This window comes from Haliotis rufescens, unplaced genomic scaffold (genome assembly GCF_023055435.1).
Source record: "Haliotis rufescens isolate VD_foot unplaced genomic scaffold, xgHalRufe1.0.p SCAF_8, whole genome shotgun sequence".
NCBI classification, from domain to species: domain Eukaryota; kingdom Metazoa; phylum Mollusca; class Gastropoda; order Lepetellida; family Haliotidae; genus Haliotis; species Haliotis rufescens.
In genome coordinates, this window is record NW_025964372.1 from 47,280,949 (window position 1) to 47,299,053 (window position 18,105).

At 39.7% G+C, this 18,105-nt stretch overlaps 1 protein-coding gene across 2 annotated transcripts in view; it reads right to left on the bottom strand.

The window, feature by feature from the left end:
- The window catches only part of LOC124152777 (whirlin-like), a 64,217-nt gene extending 46,537 nt beyond the window's left edge, over window positions 1–17,680 (bottom strand). For both annotated transcript variants that reach the window (XM_048389037.1, XM_048389035.1), the window contains exons 1-3: window positions 17,312–17,680; window positions 6,270–6,997; window positions 2,994–3,209 (exon numbers count right to left, since the gene is read on the bottom strand). In XM_048389037.1, the coding sequence (XP_048244994.1) occupies window positions 2,994–3,209; window positions 6,270–6,974 (921 nt within the window). In that variant the 5' untranslated portion in view covers window positions 6,975–6,997; window positions 17,312–17,680. The remainder of the gene's footprint in view (window positions 1–2,993; window positions 3,210–6,269; window positions 6,998–17,311) is intronic.
- Window positions 17,681–18,105: the final 425 nt, after the last annotated feature.

Sequence of the window (18,105 nt, forward strand, 5' to 3'; positions counted from 1 at the left end):
CCCCATCCCTAACCCAACCCCCATCCCCTAACTCAACCCCCATCCCCTAACTCAACCCCCATCCCTAACCCAACCCCCATCATCTAACCCACCTCTGCCACCCCCACCCTCCGTCCTCACCCAGGCCAGTGATCATCCTGTGCAAGAACTTTCTACCTCCCACCAACCCCCCCCTCCCCTCCCTCCCCTCCACCAAGGCCAGTGCTCGTCCTGTGCATAGATTGATTGTGTCGGACAATATGCCTGACCCCCCACATGTAATGGTTGTCCTCTCTCCCCAGTATAGAGATGTGATGGTTGCTAGGGCCTGAATTATTTAACAGTTCTGGGCTCAAGATGATTAATTATTAAATTTTAATTACCCACTGGCTGCACAGTGTGTTGATCTCTGTTATAAGCGAAACTGTAACTTGACCCATTTGTGTGCCGTTGATAGAATACATTCTATTTTTAAGAGAGCACTTTCAGAACTTAACTTCATTCCTATTAAAGTCTGCAGCATAATAATAAATTTATTTTATCTTCATAACAAATCTGGACACTAATCATGTTTATTGACTAAGATCACTCAACAGCTGATACCACTCTACAAACAATGTCTGGTAAAATGGTTGATGAAATGTTTGTTAAATGCACTCCACAGACCATGAAGGAAAATAGGTCTTAGGTCTAATGAACAAGAATACGTCTTGGGTCTTATGAAGGAAAATAGGTCTTAGGTCTAATGAACAGGAATACGTCTTGGGTCTTATGAAGGAAAATAGGTCTTAGGTCTAATGAACAGGAATACGTCTTGGGTCTTATGAAGGAAAATAGGTCTTAGGTCTAATGAACAGGAATACGTCTTGGGTCTTATGAAGGAAATAACTTTGGTTTAAAGAGGGCAATAAGTCTTGGGTGTAATGAAGGGGAATAAGTCTTGGGTCTAAAGAAGGACAATAAGTCTTGGTTCTAATGAAGGGCAATAAGTCTTGGGTTTAAAGAAGGTGAATAACTCTCAGGACTAAAGAGGGCAATAAGTCCTGGGTCTTATGAAGGGGAGTAAGTCTTGGTTCTTATGAAGGGCAATAAGTCTTGGGTCTTATGAAGCAGAATATGTCTTGGGTCTAAAGAAGGGCAATATGTCTTGGGTCTTATGAAGGGGAATAAGTCTTGGGTCTTATGAAGGGCAATAAGTCTTGGGTCTAAAGAAGGGCAATATGTCTTGGGTCTTATGAAGGACAATAAGTCTTGGGTCTTATGAAGGACAATAAGTCTTGGGTCTTATGAAGGACAATAAGTCTTGGGTCTTATGAAGGACAATATGTCTTGGGTCTTATGAAGGACAATAAGTCTTGGGTCTTATGAAGGACAATAAGTCTTGGGTCTTATGAAGGACAATAAGTCTTGGATCAAATGAAGGACAATAAGTCTTGGGTCTTATGAAGGACAATATGTCTTGGGTCTTATGAAGGACAAAATGTCTTGGGTCTTATGAAGGACAAAATGTCTTGGGTCTTATGAAGGACAATAAGTCTTGGATCAAATGAAGGACAATAAGTCTTGGGTCTTATGAAGGACAATATGTCTTGGGTCTTATGAAGGACAAAATGTCTTGGGTCAAATGAAGGACAATAAGTCTTGGGTCTTATGAAGGACAATAAGTCTTGGATCAAATGAAGGACAATAAGTCTTGGGTCTTATGAAGGACAATATGTCTTGGGTCTTATGAAGGACAAAATGTCTTGGGTCTTATGAAGGACAAAATGTCTTGGGTCTTATGAAGGACAATAAGTCTTGGATCAAATGAAGGACAATAAGTCTTGGGTCTTATGAAGGACAATATGTCTTGGGTCTTATGAAGGACAAAATGTCTTGGGTCAAATGAAGGACAATAAGTCTTGGGTCTTATGAAGGACAATAAGTCTTGGGTCAAATGAAGGACAATACGTCTTGGGTCTAAAGAGGACAATAAGTCTTGGGTCTTATGAAGGACAATATGTCTTGGGTCTTATGAAGGACAATAAGTCTTGGATCAAATGAAGGACAATAAGTCTTGGGTCTTATGAAGGACAATATGTCTTGGGTCTTATGAAGGACAAAATGTCTTGGGTCAAATGAAGGACAATAAGTCTTGGGTCTTATGAAGGACAATAAGTCTTGGGTCAAATGAAGGACAATAAGTCTTGGGTCTAAAGAGGACAATAAGTCTTGGGTCTTATGAAGGACAATATGTCTTGGGTCTTATGAAGGGCAATATGTCTTGGGTCAAATTAAGGACAATATGTCTTGGGTCTTATGAAGGGCAATAAGTCTTGGGTCAGATGAAGGACAATAAGTCTTGGGTCTTATGAAGGACAATATGTCTTGGGTCTTATGAAGGACAATAAGTCTTGGGTTAAATGAAGGACAATATGTCTTGGGTTAAATGAAGGACAATATGTCTTGGGACTTATGAAGGACAATATGTCTTGGGTCTTATGAAGGACAATATGTCTTGGGACTTATGAAGGACAATATGTCTTGGGTCTTATGAAGGGCAAAATATCTTGGATCAAATGAAGGACAATAAGTCTTGGGTCTTATGAAGGACAATATGTCTTGGGTCTTATGAAGGGCAATATGTCTTGGGTCAAATGAAGGACAATAAGTCTTGGGTCTTATGAAGGACAATAAGTCTTGGGTCAAATGAAGGGCAATAAGTCTTGGGTCTAAAGAGGGCAATAAGTCTTGGGTTAAATGAAGGGGAAAAATAACTCTTGGGTCTAAAGAGGGCAATAAGTCTTGGGTCTAATGAAGGGCAATAAGTATTGAGTCTTATGAAGGGCAATAAATCTTGGGTCTTATGAAGCAGAATAAGTCTTTGGTCTTTTAAAGGGGAGTAAGTCTTTGGTCTTATGAACAGGAACAGGCCTCATTGTCTGCATGTATTATACACAATAAGACATTGAATTTCTTTGAACACTTTCTTAACATGGTAAGTTTGGAGTACTCGAGCTGAAGAGAACTCCTACCTTCCGTTCATCACTCCCCTTCAGCAGCATCAACCCGCTCCTACTCCGCAGACTCCCCACCTCCTGATGGGGGCCCATGTGCTCCAGCTCAGGGGGCGGGGACACTGCCCTGCCCCGGGGATCCACCCAGCTGTAGGCCTGGTGTACCACGTGGGTGCCAGGAATTCTACCGACACGGCAGATGCACAGCTCAAGGCGCTTTGCTGCACGGATAATCTGGAGAAAATAATCACAGGTTGTAATTCACATATTTGAACAGTTTACATTATCAGCTCATTGAATTGAACCTAGAAGTCAGTCTCCCACACCCTAGAGATTAAATCACAAAATAAATCCATCTCAAGTCTAGAATATTTTGGCAAGTCTTGATAGCTTCAGCTCTGGGTGGGCCTGAATATAAGCATTCTTCTGGGCTCCTTTTGGATTATATCTTAAAATATGATAACTTTGTTTCTGGGACTAAATGTTCGTCAATGAACCAAGGGATGTTGGTACAAAGCGAAATAGATGTTGCTACTGAGGTAGTGTGTAATGATTTGATTTTTAATATACTTTTTAATTTCAACTCTTAAATGTGTAAAAATGACTGACATCAGGGATCGCTGCAAAAAGTTAAATGTCTGGACCAGACAAACCAGTGGATGCTATCATTAGTGACAATTCATCTTCGTGAACCAGCAACACACAATCAAACAGGCTTACCACCCAGTCCAATTTAATTGTCTCTCACAAGCATAGATTGCTGGGGACCGATTCTTACCCAGAATCTTATTAACGGAGTCACTGTTAGATGACGGGAAAACTGCATGTACAGCTGATTGTTAATTGGCTTATTTAATGAGACAATAACATGAGATAATCTCAAACAGAGACAAACAGATTTATTCATTACAGTATGAATTTTTCAAGGAATACAAGGAATTCAATTTTATTATCAATTTTATGATTAAGTGATTGATAATAAAATTTTGGCATACAAATTATTGGTAAATCGATAATTCGATCAATCGGTTCACAACTAGAACTTGTTATTGACATCAATATGAATTTTGCATTCCACAATTTTCCACATTTTGTTTACAAAATATAACACTTTGAACTAACTAAATGTTTAAAAAGTTTTCTGCTAACCAAAATTTAGAAACAATGTACAGTGTAATTAATTAACAAATAAATGTTTAAAATTTTACTGTTGATGGAAATTTTGAAAATGGGATCAGTGAGCTCATATAAAATTCATATCATTTAGGCCATAATAGATATTGAGACTTTCCTGCTTGCCTGTCACCTGACCTGACATCCCTATATTTTCCCAAGTACCTGCACATGAAGCAAATCATTTGATATCGCTTTGTGTAATATCAGATTTCAACACGTGTATAAAGAATATCATCTCTTGGAAGACATCATTTTTTAAGATTTGGATGAAAATCTAAGTTATTGTGACCTTGGAATAGCCTGCCACATGATTTCTGTAATAGCAGCAGACACACCTGCATGTGGAGTAGTACAGATGTTGGTGTACAGTGTGGTTTGTTTATATAGCTGACAGCATCTCACTACACGCTGTAATCCATGCACAGTAAGGGAACGACCATTCGATATTCTGAGGGAGGGGCTGCAATCTTTTTAAAAATATATTTTTGTTCCCGAAAATACTGAGAAATATCAATTTTGTCTCAGGATTTACAAACGGGAAAGGGGGGGCACAGGTGGCCCAGTCACCTTAGGCGCCGCGATTCGCTGTGCAGAGTTGCATCCCTTGGGCACGCCAGAAACCTATGATTGTGGCTTCGAATATCGGTTAGCCCGATTTTGTTTCTAGGTTTGTCAGAACCATACCCGTGCTTGTGGGTTTCACCGAAGTGGTAAACGTCTGAGACCTGCATCACTTCGGGCTTTCCTCCCACATCAAGCTGACACACCGCGCTATAACTGGAATACTGTTAAAAACGGCATTGAACCCAACTCACTCACTCCAAACAGGACAGTTTGTGGGCGTGTCAAGAAATGTTTATAAATTTAACAATCACCTGATTCATGTCACGCCACAGTAAGTATTGTTACGCCTGGAATGTTTATCAATCTTGTCATATTTGTCTGCTTTTGATTTATAATTTTGATCTATATAATTGTTTGTTTTTAAACTACTGTAGATAACACGTTTTTATTGCCAAATTTATTTTTGTATTTTTGGTATGAATAAAAAAAATTATGTTCAAATTTTCTGCTACATAGAATCATACAGTTTACACATCGATTTTTTGATTCATACATCAATTAACCGATGCCAGTGATGCCACCATCATAAACTATATGAACATGAATAAGGAAATTTTTACTTTCAGTTTAGGAATTTTTAGTGACTTTTGTTGCAGACCATTGGGTCCGAATATCGGACTCTGAACGGGTCTAGATTTAACCCTGACTGTAATTTGACTGGGCTGCTTAGTGTCATGTCATTCGGCTCAAATTGAAACTGTGGTTGTTAAAGTGTCCAGGGAATATATCATAACAGAATGGTGACATACTGGTGAGGTGAGGGGAAATTGGGTTTAACGTCGCACCCAAGATTATTGTACTTATATAGCGATGTGCACGTGTGTGTGTGTGTGTGTGGGGGGGGGGGGGGGGAGGGGGCTGCTTGTACTAGTCCGGATTGATGCCGATTTATAGTGCTAGCACACTGAGATACCATGCCGCAGTTTAACATGAATACCCCACTAAGACACAGTATTCTGACTCTGAGCCGACCAGTCCTTGTTTTAGCCCTTTTAATGCCGAACGCCAGACAGGGTAACAACAAGTACCATCTTTTAACGTCTTTTGGTATGACGCGGCTGGGGATCGAACCCCGAACCTTCCGCTCTCCGGGCGGACGCTCTACCACTAGACCACGGAGGCGGTCGGTGATATACGGATTGTCAAGTATTATTTGAAGATTATGACATACAATAAATCAAGTCTCACCTGAGCATGCTTTGTTATCAAGCCTCAGACTTTTTAACTTTTATCAATGAGCGTTGATATATTTCATATAAAAAGACACTCGGGTGAGATTCTATTCATCTAAAATTAATCTCCAAACCCTTTTATTTTGTAAACAGTAACATGTGTCTTGAGTGTAAAAAGTACAGCTAACTAGCTTCAGTGGCAGAGAGATAAGTGTTGTCATGGTGACTGATGATGTCACTGTTAACAATTTCAGACCTGATCTCACCCAAGCAATATCACCTGTGGAAGCAAGTTTTGGATGATAAAAACAAAATGTCCTACCTTGGCAGCCTCATCGTGTGAGATCTTCTCAAACGAAATGTCATTAGCCTCCGTAATGAGGTCCCCTGCCTTTAGACCCTCGTTGTCTGCAGGGCCCTCCTCATCGATGGCCGACACGTAGATCCCAAGGCCATACTCCACACCGCCTCGTATTGTAAACCCAAAACCATCCTCCTCATCTGATGGCTGACCGATGATGATTTGCAACGCTTCACCTTTAACCTCCGATTTGGAGAGTGGTCCAAGACCATTGACCTTTGATATTGCATGGCGAGGTCGCTCTCGAAGACTCCCATGAAGACTCGGAGGTCGACTGTGTTGTTTCTTGTACACAGCGATGTCCGCCGCATGGGGCCGATAGAGAACAGGACGGGGAAGAGTATTGTAGCGCTTACCTCCCTTTGTTAGTAACTCGAATGCCTGAATATCAGAACGTGGAATGACACGTTTAACAAGGGGGAATAACTGTCGTTTCTGAGGAGAGTTCAGTATTTTTCGTAGAGTGTTGACAAATTCAAAAACATCTCGCTGGTTGTTGTACAGATTTAGGGCATCAACGAAGGTGCTGACTTCCTGTTGATCCAGATGCACAGTCAGGGCCTCATGGAGGCGACGCACGTTCACAGACATGGTTTTGAAGCGTGGAATTGACTCAACTTTACGACGCCTCGTGGTTGTCATCTTGAGACTCCCCATCAGTAGCATCTACATGGTCAGTGACGCATTGTCTGAAAGTAAACATTTCATACACGTTGAGCCATATTTATAATGTTACCACTTTTTTTCATATAAAGTTGCAGTTGGTAATATTCCAGCAATATCCCAGCCACCTGTAAATAATCAAATCTGGGCCAGACAAACCAGTGGTTGATATTATGTCAACGCTGTCTGGTACAATGACATGCAATCAACCAAGTCACCAAGTAGACCAGCCCATCCATTTAGCCATCTCCTTCTACAACCATACACACAATGATGGAGTGCTGGGAACCTATACTATCCTGAGTCCGTGATATACATTCCCCTCAGGCTGCAGGTTGACTGTTGAGATTCAGTAGACGCATATTGCATTGTGTTTGGACAGTGATCAGTCATCAGGAAGTTACGATATATAGATGCTAGTGTGGTGTGTAAACATGTGGACCGGTATACCGCAGACAGTGATAGTATGTTATAGAAACTTCTGTAATGTTCTAGTGCCACTAGACTAGGTAAGTTTATGAAGCCTTTAAACCATCCTCTGTTTCATTACAGTTACCTACGAACTGTGTAATACCAGACGCCATCTTGTTTTCTTGCAGACGAGAGTCAATATCAAGTGACAGGTCAATACTGATCATGTGACAAGTCAATATGCAAGGTCAGTGTCAGAAACGACGTGATTTGGGTGCCTACATTGAAATGTCTTGTTTCATCACGTGATACGGATTAACCAAAGGCATTGCAAGATTCTTAACAGAGGTATAACAATGGCTTTAATCAAGACCAGTATGTTGCTTCATTGTCTTTTTATATATCTTTGGACAAAGATTGGTGGAGAATGTTTTGGTGTGTTTAAGGATGTGAGAAAGTGAGTAGACTTGAACCCTTCTCTGAGTAGTACTTAAATCACTATTTTTACACTATTCTGCCAAACATGAACTATATCATGTTGAACGAAAAGATCTGCATACAATGTTTAACAGCAAGAACAGTTTTATATAAATGATGCATTTAGCAAGATGTTCTGTCAACTTTTGCAGAACAGAAAAATCAAAAATGTCTTTTAATAAAAATAATTTAACCTACCTACCAAGTTTTCATAAACCAAGACATAAAACATGTCTAATTACAAACAACACACCTAAGATCCATCATGTTGGAATAGGGATACATGTATTAACAAATCATGTTGTTTTCTTTTCTGTGATGTACTTTTTCAATAAAAAAAATTACAAATACACAGAAAATAGTGATTTCTCCTTTCATATTGTGTTGAATGTTAAAATTGTAAGCATTGGGACAAATCACTAAGACATAAAAAGCAAAACAATATAAAGTTAATTTTAGAAGATTTCAGAAGAATGTGACTGAAATAAGTTCTTTTACTTTGATATATATTATCTCACTCGAGTGTCTTTTGATATCAAATATATCAACATGAGTTTACAAAAGTGGAAAAACACCTCGGTAAGCCACTTTTCCACTTAACGTATTCAACGTAATAAGCACCCAGGGTGCTCTCAAAATTAGAAATAGGGAGCTCTTATTAGCATATTATTTTGGTGAAAAAACAGAGTTGAAAGATAAATTTCGTGGTTTATGCTGACAGCCTGAAATGTTTATGTACGACAGATACATTTTTCCAGAATTTAATTGCCCATAATAAAGGGTGCATATAACACACGAGTGTGTATTATATGCGAATAAATAAGTCTGGTATTCATTGATCAATCGGAAGGGGTGCTAATTGGGATTGTTTACTAGCCAATATATCAGCAAATATCGCCGTTGGTGCTTATTAGAGCGGGGCACTTATTACATCGAATACGGTATATCAAAGAGTGTTGATATACTCGATTTATCATCCAAAACTGGCTCCCACAGGAGATATCGCTTGGGTGAGATCAAGCGATATCTACACTGTAGATATCGCTGCACTGACATTGCATCACAATGCTTTGCAGACAATTGTGATGACATTGGTTACCATGACGACACAATCAAATGACATCACTACTGGCTCTACTACTGAAGCTGTTAGCAGTACTTTTTACACTGAAGACACTGCTTATTACTGTCTACAAACTGAAAGTTGGAAGAATGATGTTGGATGATAAATAAAATCTCACCCTCGTGTCTATTGATATCAAATATATCAACACTCATTGATAAAAGTGGAAAAAATCCTCGGCAAGCCTCAGAGTTTTCCCACTTTTATCAACTTGTGTTGATATATTTGATATCAAAATACACTCGGGTGAGATTCTCTATATCAAAAGAAACAAGGGTGAGATTTGATTTATCATACAACATCATTCTTCCAACTTTTTCAGTTTGTAGACAGTAATAAGCAGCTTCAGTCGCAGAGCCATTAACAATGTCATTTGATTGTGACGTCATGGTAACATTGACGTCACAATGGTCTGCAAAGCAATGTGTTGCAATTTCATTGCAGTGATATCTACAATGTAGATATTGCTTGATCTCACCCAAGCGATATCTCCTGTGGGAGCCATTTTTGGATTATAAATGATGTTCCTCTCTGTGACAGGGTGTATAAAATATCCACAAGAACATAATGAAACAGCCTTACAATTTACATTCAGGACTGTCCATTTAAGTTCATTTTAGAGATACAGAAATCAGATAAGGTGGTCTGAATGCTCACTCATACCCAAATTTAGAAGCCTTGACACTGACTGGCTGATTGGAGTGTTAACGTCTTATGGAGGATTGTCAGATTGTCTCCACGCGGAGAGGTATCCTATCGAAGTAAAAGATCTGACTTTAATGAGATTGGTCCACTTCCAAATCGTGTTTATTACGCAATCAATGACATGACTGAGAGGTGGAGCTTCACCCATATCACAGCTGTGGGTGATTGCAGTTTAATATCAGTGGGAAATCTCAGTGTGACACCCAAGTGGGGGATGAACATTTCATCACAGAAATTAAACTATCTGGTAACCAGACTCAAAAATTTAAAAAGAAGCTGTGGAATGGAATATGTAATTTCACCCAGATGGATGATCTGGTAGAGGAATTTCATTGACTAATTCATGGTATTAAGAAACTGCACTTACAGAATGTGGGGGGCACGGGTGGCCCAGTCGTCTAAGGCGCCGCGATTCGCTGTGCAAAATTGCGTCCCTTGGGCACGCCAGAAACCTATGATTGTGGCTTCGAATCCCTGGTCGCCCTGATTATGTTTCTAGGTTTGTCAGCACCATACCCGTGCTCGTGGGTTTCACCGAAGTGGTACATGTCTGAGACCTGCATCACTTCGGGCTTTCCTCCCACATTAAGCTCACACACTGTGATATAACTGGAATACTGTTAAAAGCGGCGTAAAACCCCACTCACTCACTATAGAATGTGATATTGTATCAGTGTTAGTTGGTTTGTTATTCAACACCACAATATTCCAGCCACATAACCTGTAAGGTATCAAGTCCTTGGAGCAGACAAGCCAGTGATGTCCCATATCATGTGATGGTATTGTACCAGGCAAAGCATTGGTTAGTCTAGTCTCCCAGACCCGAGAGAATAAACCAAAAAAGGAGTCCAACTCAAGTCTAGAATGATTGGGCAACTCTAGATCGCCTCAGCTCTAGGCTGAAATTATGCATTATTGTGGGCACAATTTTGATTTATTTTTTTCATTTTGTAGATATATATTTTTAAATAAGGTAGCTATATTTCTGGGAATAAATGTTAGTCTCTGGTTAATCCTAAAACTTGTTAGTACAAGTGACATTATGACCAGTATGAGTATGGTGCGGATAGATCAAGATGTCAGGTGTAGCCGTCTGCCACTTTGGTAAAAACCACCAGTACGGGTATGGTGCCGATAGATCAAGATGTCAGGTGTAGCCGTCTGCCACTATGGTAAAAACCACCAGTTCGGGTATGGTGCCGATAGATCAAGATGTCAGGTGTAGCCGTCTGCCACTATGGTAAAAACCACCAGTTCGGGTATGGTGCCGATAGATCAAGATGTCAGGTGTAGCCGTCTGCCACTTCAGTGAGAACCACCAGTACGAGCATGGCGCCGATAGATCAAGATGGCAGGTGTAGCCGTCTGACACTTTCGTGAAAACCACCACTAGGGGTATGGTGCCGATAGATCAAAATGTCAGTTGTAGCCGTCTGCCACTTCAGTGAGAACCACCAGTACGAGCATGGCGCCGATAGATCAAGATGGCAGGTGTAGCCGTCTGACACTTTCGTGAAAACCACCACTAGGGGTATGGTGCCGATAGATCAAGATGTCAGGTGTAGCCGTCTGCCACTTCAGTGAGAACCACCAGTACGAGCATGGCGCCGATAGATCAAGATGGCAGGTGTAGCCGTCTGACACTTTCGTGAAAACCACCACTAGGGGTATGGTGCCGATAGATCAAGATGTCAGTTGTAGCTGTCTGCCACTTCAGTGAGAACCACCAGTACGAGCATGGCGCCGATAGATCAAGATGGCAGGTGTAGCCGTCTGACACTTTCGTGAAAACCACCACTACGGGTATGGTGCCGATAGATCAAGATGTCAGTTGTAGCTGTCTGCCACTTCAGTGAGAACCACCAGTACGAGCATGGCGCCGATAGATCAAGATGGCAGGTGTAGCTGTCTGACACTTTCGTGAAAACCACCACTACGGGTATGGTGCCGATAGATCAAGATGTCAGTTGTAGCTGTCTGCCACTTCAGTGAGAACCACCAGTACGAGCATGGCGCCGATAGATCAAGATGGCAGGTGTAGCCGTCTGACACTTTCGTGAAAACCACCACTACGGGTATGGTGCCGATAGATCAAGATGTCAGTTGTAGCTGTCTGCCACTTCAGTGAGAACCACCAGTACGAGCATGGCGCCGATAGATCAAGATGTCAGTTGTAGCTGTCTGCCACTTCAGTGAGAACCACCAGTACGAGCATGGCGCCGATAGATCAAGATGGCAGGTGTAGCCGTCTGACACTTTCGTGAAAACCACCAGTACGGGTATGGTGCCGATAGATGATGATTGTGTCCTGTTTTGTTAAGGCCAGGCCAATTTATTGTCTTCTATTTTACCACTGGTAAAAATTCAAAGTAGAACTCTATTAGATATGTCTGTATTCCAAGTAAGGGAGGCTACTCTAAACTGATATGTATTCATTGTGGAAGCCTTATTGCCATTTGCAATGTCTCTACCAATAGCCAGTCGGATTGTGTGTTTCTTCTCCTATTGCTGAAGCAGAGAGTAATGGCAGCAAACATGGTGGACAAATGAACAAAACTCAAATTGTTCTTGCACATTTTGATCGTTCATTTTGCCATTTCTTCTTGCATTATGTCAAGTTACGTTAGTGTAATAATTGTAGGAGGTCCTTCAACCTTGTCAAGGAGCATAATTCCTATGTCTTGGCAAAGATGTATATACATCTATAGAAGTATTTGGTCTTGAGGATAACTCTGTAAGCGACTGTCGCACTGTGCTCTCTAAAATCCAAACATGGAGAATGGATAGAATCAGTTTGTACTTTCAATGAAAAACACGAACCATCTTTTATAAAACTTTAAAATGTGACAGACATTAATTCTATGCACAACTGCAGGTTTTATAAATTCTTGATTGTTTCCCTTGACCACTTGAGCAAATTATGATCATTTTTTCCCCTCCTGCATCTACAAATTTCAAAAATCCTTTCCCACAAAACAAGTAAATAATTTGGTCTGTCCTAAGATCAAAATTTCCAAACCAAGAAAGAACTGAAGCTGAATCATCTTCGACACATCCTTCGACACATCCTTCGTTTAGATTGGGAGGTCAAAGGTCAGTCAGAGTTCACCTGACACCCCCTGTGGAAGGTTTGTCAGACCTTCTTGCAGGGAGGTATGGAGTAACAGATCCCATTTTACTGAGATTGATCAGGACCACAGCTTGTGGCTGTAAGCAGCATGTTAGACCTCTATATCCCCCATCACTGACGGTTTTCCTCATGTATGCAGTTCTGGATAAGCTTTCGGTTATTTGAGAATTTTACCCATGGTTTTGATTTTTATTGGGTATCCATAATTTTTAGTGGTACATGTATTCAATATTGTTTTACCTTCCCTTTCTTTACATTTGTACAGAAGCCTTTTAGGGCCATTTGTTTTTTATTTATTTCTTGAAATTTCAAGATACTAAGTTGAAATTTCACGATATTAAGTTGAAATTTCAACTCAGTATCTTGAAATTTCAAGATACATAAGTTGAAAATTCAAGATGTTATGTTGAAATTTCAAAATGATTATCTTGAAATTTCAACTTTGTATGTATCTTGAAATTTCAACTTAGTATGTTGAAATTTCAACTTAGTATGTTGAAATTTCAACATAACATCTTGGGTATTTTTACCCGAAAGCCTGTTTCGTAATAATCCCTCTAAATCATTTAAAGCCAAATGAATAGAAGTATGTACACTTTCAAATGAAACTGTCAATAAATGAATTTCGCAATCAGCTGATACGCAATCATTTATCTAACAGTTGCAACACACACATAGTTATATTTCAATGGTGTCAACTCCTTCAATCAAATGGAATCAAGTCACCAAATGCTGTCCCTACTTATCAAAACTTTGAAAACTGAAGGAAGGCAAAGTAGGCGAGCATTCACATTAAAATCAGATCTATTACTCTAACACAATAGCTCTCTGCGTAAAGATCTGAAAACACTTCCATAGAAGGTCGCATCAGGTGGACCCCGAGCGATCTTTGACTGCCCAATAGAAATGAATAAAGCGTGGGGTTTTGAGCCAATCAGATATCAGCTTTCTAAATCTATTTGGCTTTATTTCTATACTACCCTAAAATGGAAATTTCGATTTTAACAAAAGAAAACTCACAGGACAAAAATATTCCTTCGATGGAATTTCAGGTATTGAAAGATTTAACATTTATTTGATCTAACTATAAGCACAAACAATATAATTATAACAAAATAACTGAACATTGCTGAATTACACAAATGTATGTGTATATATTTATCGATGAACCTAAAAGTGTTCAAAGTATGTGCATGGCCCTCCTAACTGTGATTCCTGGGAACAAGGAGGAGGTAGGGTAGCCTGGTGGTTAAAGCGTTCACTCATCACACCGCAAACCGTAGTTTGATTCCCACATGGGTACAATGTGTGAAGCTCATTTCTGGTGTCCATGTTATGACTGGACTTATGCTATCAACGGCATAAAACTATACTCACTCACTCCGGGAACATTTTGTCATGCTTTTTAAGGGTGCCATGCATGTAAATTGGGGTCCCAGGCTTGGAAATAGGGGGTCCCAGGCTTGGAAATAGGGGGTCCCAACTGCTGTATAAACAACAAAAAATAAATTATACTAACCAGAAACCATAAAACAAATGTCTGCCCTGACCATGGGTGGGATTTTCCTGGTCTGAAACAAAGCCTAAGGCCACACATTTTATATTTTTCGTTTCACGAACCCGCTGCCCCTACTGAAAAGCAGGTGATAAGGAATAAATGAAACATAAAAGTATTTATTTCTATTACCATATTCGACGAAATAAGTGCCCCGCTCTAATAAGCTAAGATATTGGCTAGTCAACAATACCAAATAGCACCCCTTCCGATTGATCAATGTACAACAAGACTTATTTATTCGCTCATAATACGCACTCATGTGTTATATGCACCCTTAATTATGGGCAATTAAATTCTGGAAAAATATATCTGTCCTACATAAACATTTCAGGCTTTCAGCATAAACCATGATATTTATCTTTCAACTCTGTTTTTTTCACCAAAATAATATTCTAATAAGAGCCCCCTATTTCTAATTTTGAGAGCACCCTGGGTGCTTATTACGTCGAATACAGTATGTCTCCCGCTAGTTACGTAGGTCCTCTTATACATTAAAAAAATTATATATCAATTCCATGTCTACATCACTATCAGTGATTCAAGAAGCCAGCGGCAGTTTTTTAACTCCACGTCAGAATGACTTTCATTTAAATAAATAAATGATGGACATCAATGAGCTATTTATTTTTATTTATTTTTCGATCAGGTAATGAAGTAATTAAAATATGACATCAACATTTAAAAATATGTGCAGGCTACGATGGCAAAAATTGATTTGGTCGTAACGATTCAAACAGACACACCCCATGATTCACTGTTCAAATAATTGACATCAGGCTCTAGTTTGCATCTGGTAAACCACTGGGTTTGCAAAAAGATAACAAATACATAATTTTGACAGAAACAACTTTTATATTGAAAGAATCACCAGTGAGAAAACCTGTGGAAAATCTAGACTTGATTCATTTAGGGCTATTAGTGTAAGGGCTGGGAAGGGAAAATAATATGATGCAGGGACTGTGAGACAGACTAGCAAAAGCAATGTAAACCATGACATGAAACAAGTTTGCCCAAGACAAGGTCACAATATTCTTAACAGACAAGGTCACACTCTGTTGTCCCAAGGTCAGTGTCAAGTCAATCTGTACACCTAGATACTACCATAGTAACCCAACTAGCTCACCCTCCACTGAATCTCTTAGCACATCTCAAAGAAGCTGTCACAAAACTCGTTAAACACTTGAACTGTTTTTTATTTCATTTTTTACATACCTCCCTCTTCTGATAAGGTCATCTGACAGATACTCAGGAGAGTCTTTGGCCTAAGGCTACATGTGAACTCTGACCTCCAGTAGTGCACCAATAAAACACCAAGCAGGTTCCCATAGAGACGATCAGATGAGTTGTCTAATGTTTACTGCACATGTATTTAATTATTCATGATGCTGCCAATTAAGTCCAAGAGAAGTCTGCAGGGCAAGGAGCTGGGCATGAGGCGCCAATACCATGCCTTGTGGTCTCCATACTTTGTTTACCATTATACAGACATAGAATTAAGTAAAACAATTATCTGGCCAGCAGGGTCAACTGATGTTTGTTTGTTTGTTTCTTTGTTGTGTAATGCCACACTCAACAATATTCAGACAATAAGAAGGTGGTCTGTAAATAATAGTGAGGACTAGGCTATCCAGTGATTGACATTCAGTCACTCTACCCAAGAGGGCATATTCCATCATGTCACTTGAACAAGTTACACATTCTAATTTACAGTGTTTGTTTGTGGACACCCATCTGATACTGGTAAGAAGGGTCTCAGGCTCCAAAGAAAAATACACCATATTCATTCATATTCCAACCCAATGACAGTGTCATGTTACTATTTGATTCTTGACCAGACGAACATGTCATATTAAGAGCAATGATCATTATTTCTTAATGAAAAGGTTTTAAGATGTCTCCAAACCAGACCACCTCATCTAGTTAGTCACCTCACACAACAAGCATAGGTTGCTGAGACCTTCTCCAACCCAGAATCTCAATATAGGAATTATTATGTCTACATCTTGAAAATATTGGTTAAATCTTTGATAAACTCACACCTTATATTCCTGGAAAACAGAATTCAGTATTTTCAAAAATATCTAGCAAAATCTGCCTAAAAAGATTCTAAACATCTATAACCAAAATGTTTCACATATACCAGCATCACACTTACAACACTCACTGCATCAAACAAATCAATGTCCATCCTGGCTGTCAAACGGCATTGCTTGTGTTCAGAACATTTTTGAATAGGAAAGTCAATATTTCAACTGCATTTTTTCCCTCTGATAAATATTTATCTGTAATACATACCTGTTAATTAAAGTAGTTTTGTCATATTAAACACTGTAGGTTGAAGGAAAAGTCACTCACTCATCCCAGCTGTATGAGGATGGACTGTAAATCATCAAATTTGGACCAGACGAACCGGTGATTGACATAATGAACAGTCAATGCCATCAGGTAGGATGACATGCAATCAATCAACTCGCCCAGCCAAACCACATCATGCATTTAGTCACCTCGTACGATAAGCATGGGTTAGTGGGGGCTAGTTCTAACTCTATTGACTTCAGGAACAGAATCATCCAACATCAAAATGTATAAGAAGCAATGGCAGTTGGCTCTTTGAAATGTTTGTTGTTGAATGTCACACTCAGCAATATTCCAGCTATATGACGGAGGTCTGTAAATAATCGAGTCTGGACTAGACAATCCTGTGATTGACAACGTGAGAATCTATCCACGCAATTGGCATCCGATGACAACTGAAATGCATCAACCAAGTCAGCGAGCCTGACCACCCGATCCCGTTAGTCGCCTCTTACAGCAAGCATGGATTGCTGAAGACATATTGCAACCCGGATCCACTTTGAACTGAAACATTATGGTGAAATATTACCATAAACATGAAATATTGCATAAAAATGACATCAAAGAACATTGGATTTTACCTCAGTGAATCTATGGTGTACGGCGAGTGTATCCCAATGTCATTCCTCCACAAGCTCTTCAGATGGGAATTGTTGAAACAGTTCACAAACTCTCAAAGATGGCGATGCCAGTTCCTCATCCGTTGGTTTGTCCTCCCGGAACATGGTATATATATTCCCATACACTTACTGACGTCGCAGCTCAAATCAGAACACTTGATAAACTCCAATCAAATGATATTGTCCAGAACTCTTCACACCACTTTTACATCCAACTTCAAGAATAGGGCAATTATAACTTAACAACTGCCAACAAAGTCTGTTTGGAGCTTACAGCAAATCTGCACCACCAAAAGCCTTTACATAAATAAATATCGATACCCGTAGATGGATGAATATTTAACCAAGGCAATCTGCTGTGCTATACGCACACATGTTCCCGATCAATCTAACGGACCCGACTTCGATGATTAAATCACGTGACCGTGTAACAGGTGCCCGTGCAAACATTAAAGTCTGACGGAGTTATGTCCCCTTATTTAGTAGACACTCATCTGCAGATGTTGCCATCCATTATAGTAATGGGACATAAAAATGAAATGTGGGACCATTTTTGCAAAATCGGTTTACAGATCCGCCGAACCTCTGAAATGGAATACTGGAGAAAAAATATTAATGAAATTATTTTTAATCAAATAAATGCAGCAAAGAGGGTTTGGGTGATCCTGGCATGTTGTTGTTGTTGTTGTTGTTGTTGTTGTTGTTGTTGTATTATTACAAAACACTTGCGTAAAACATTCCGTCCTTAAATCATA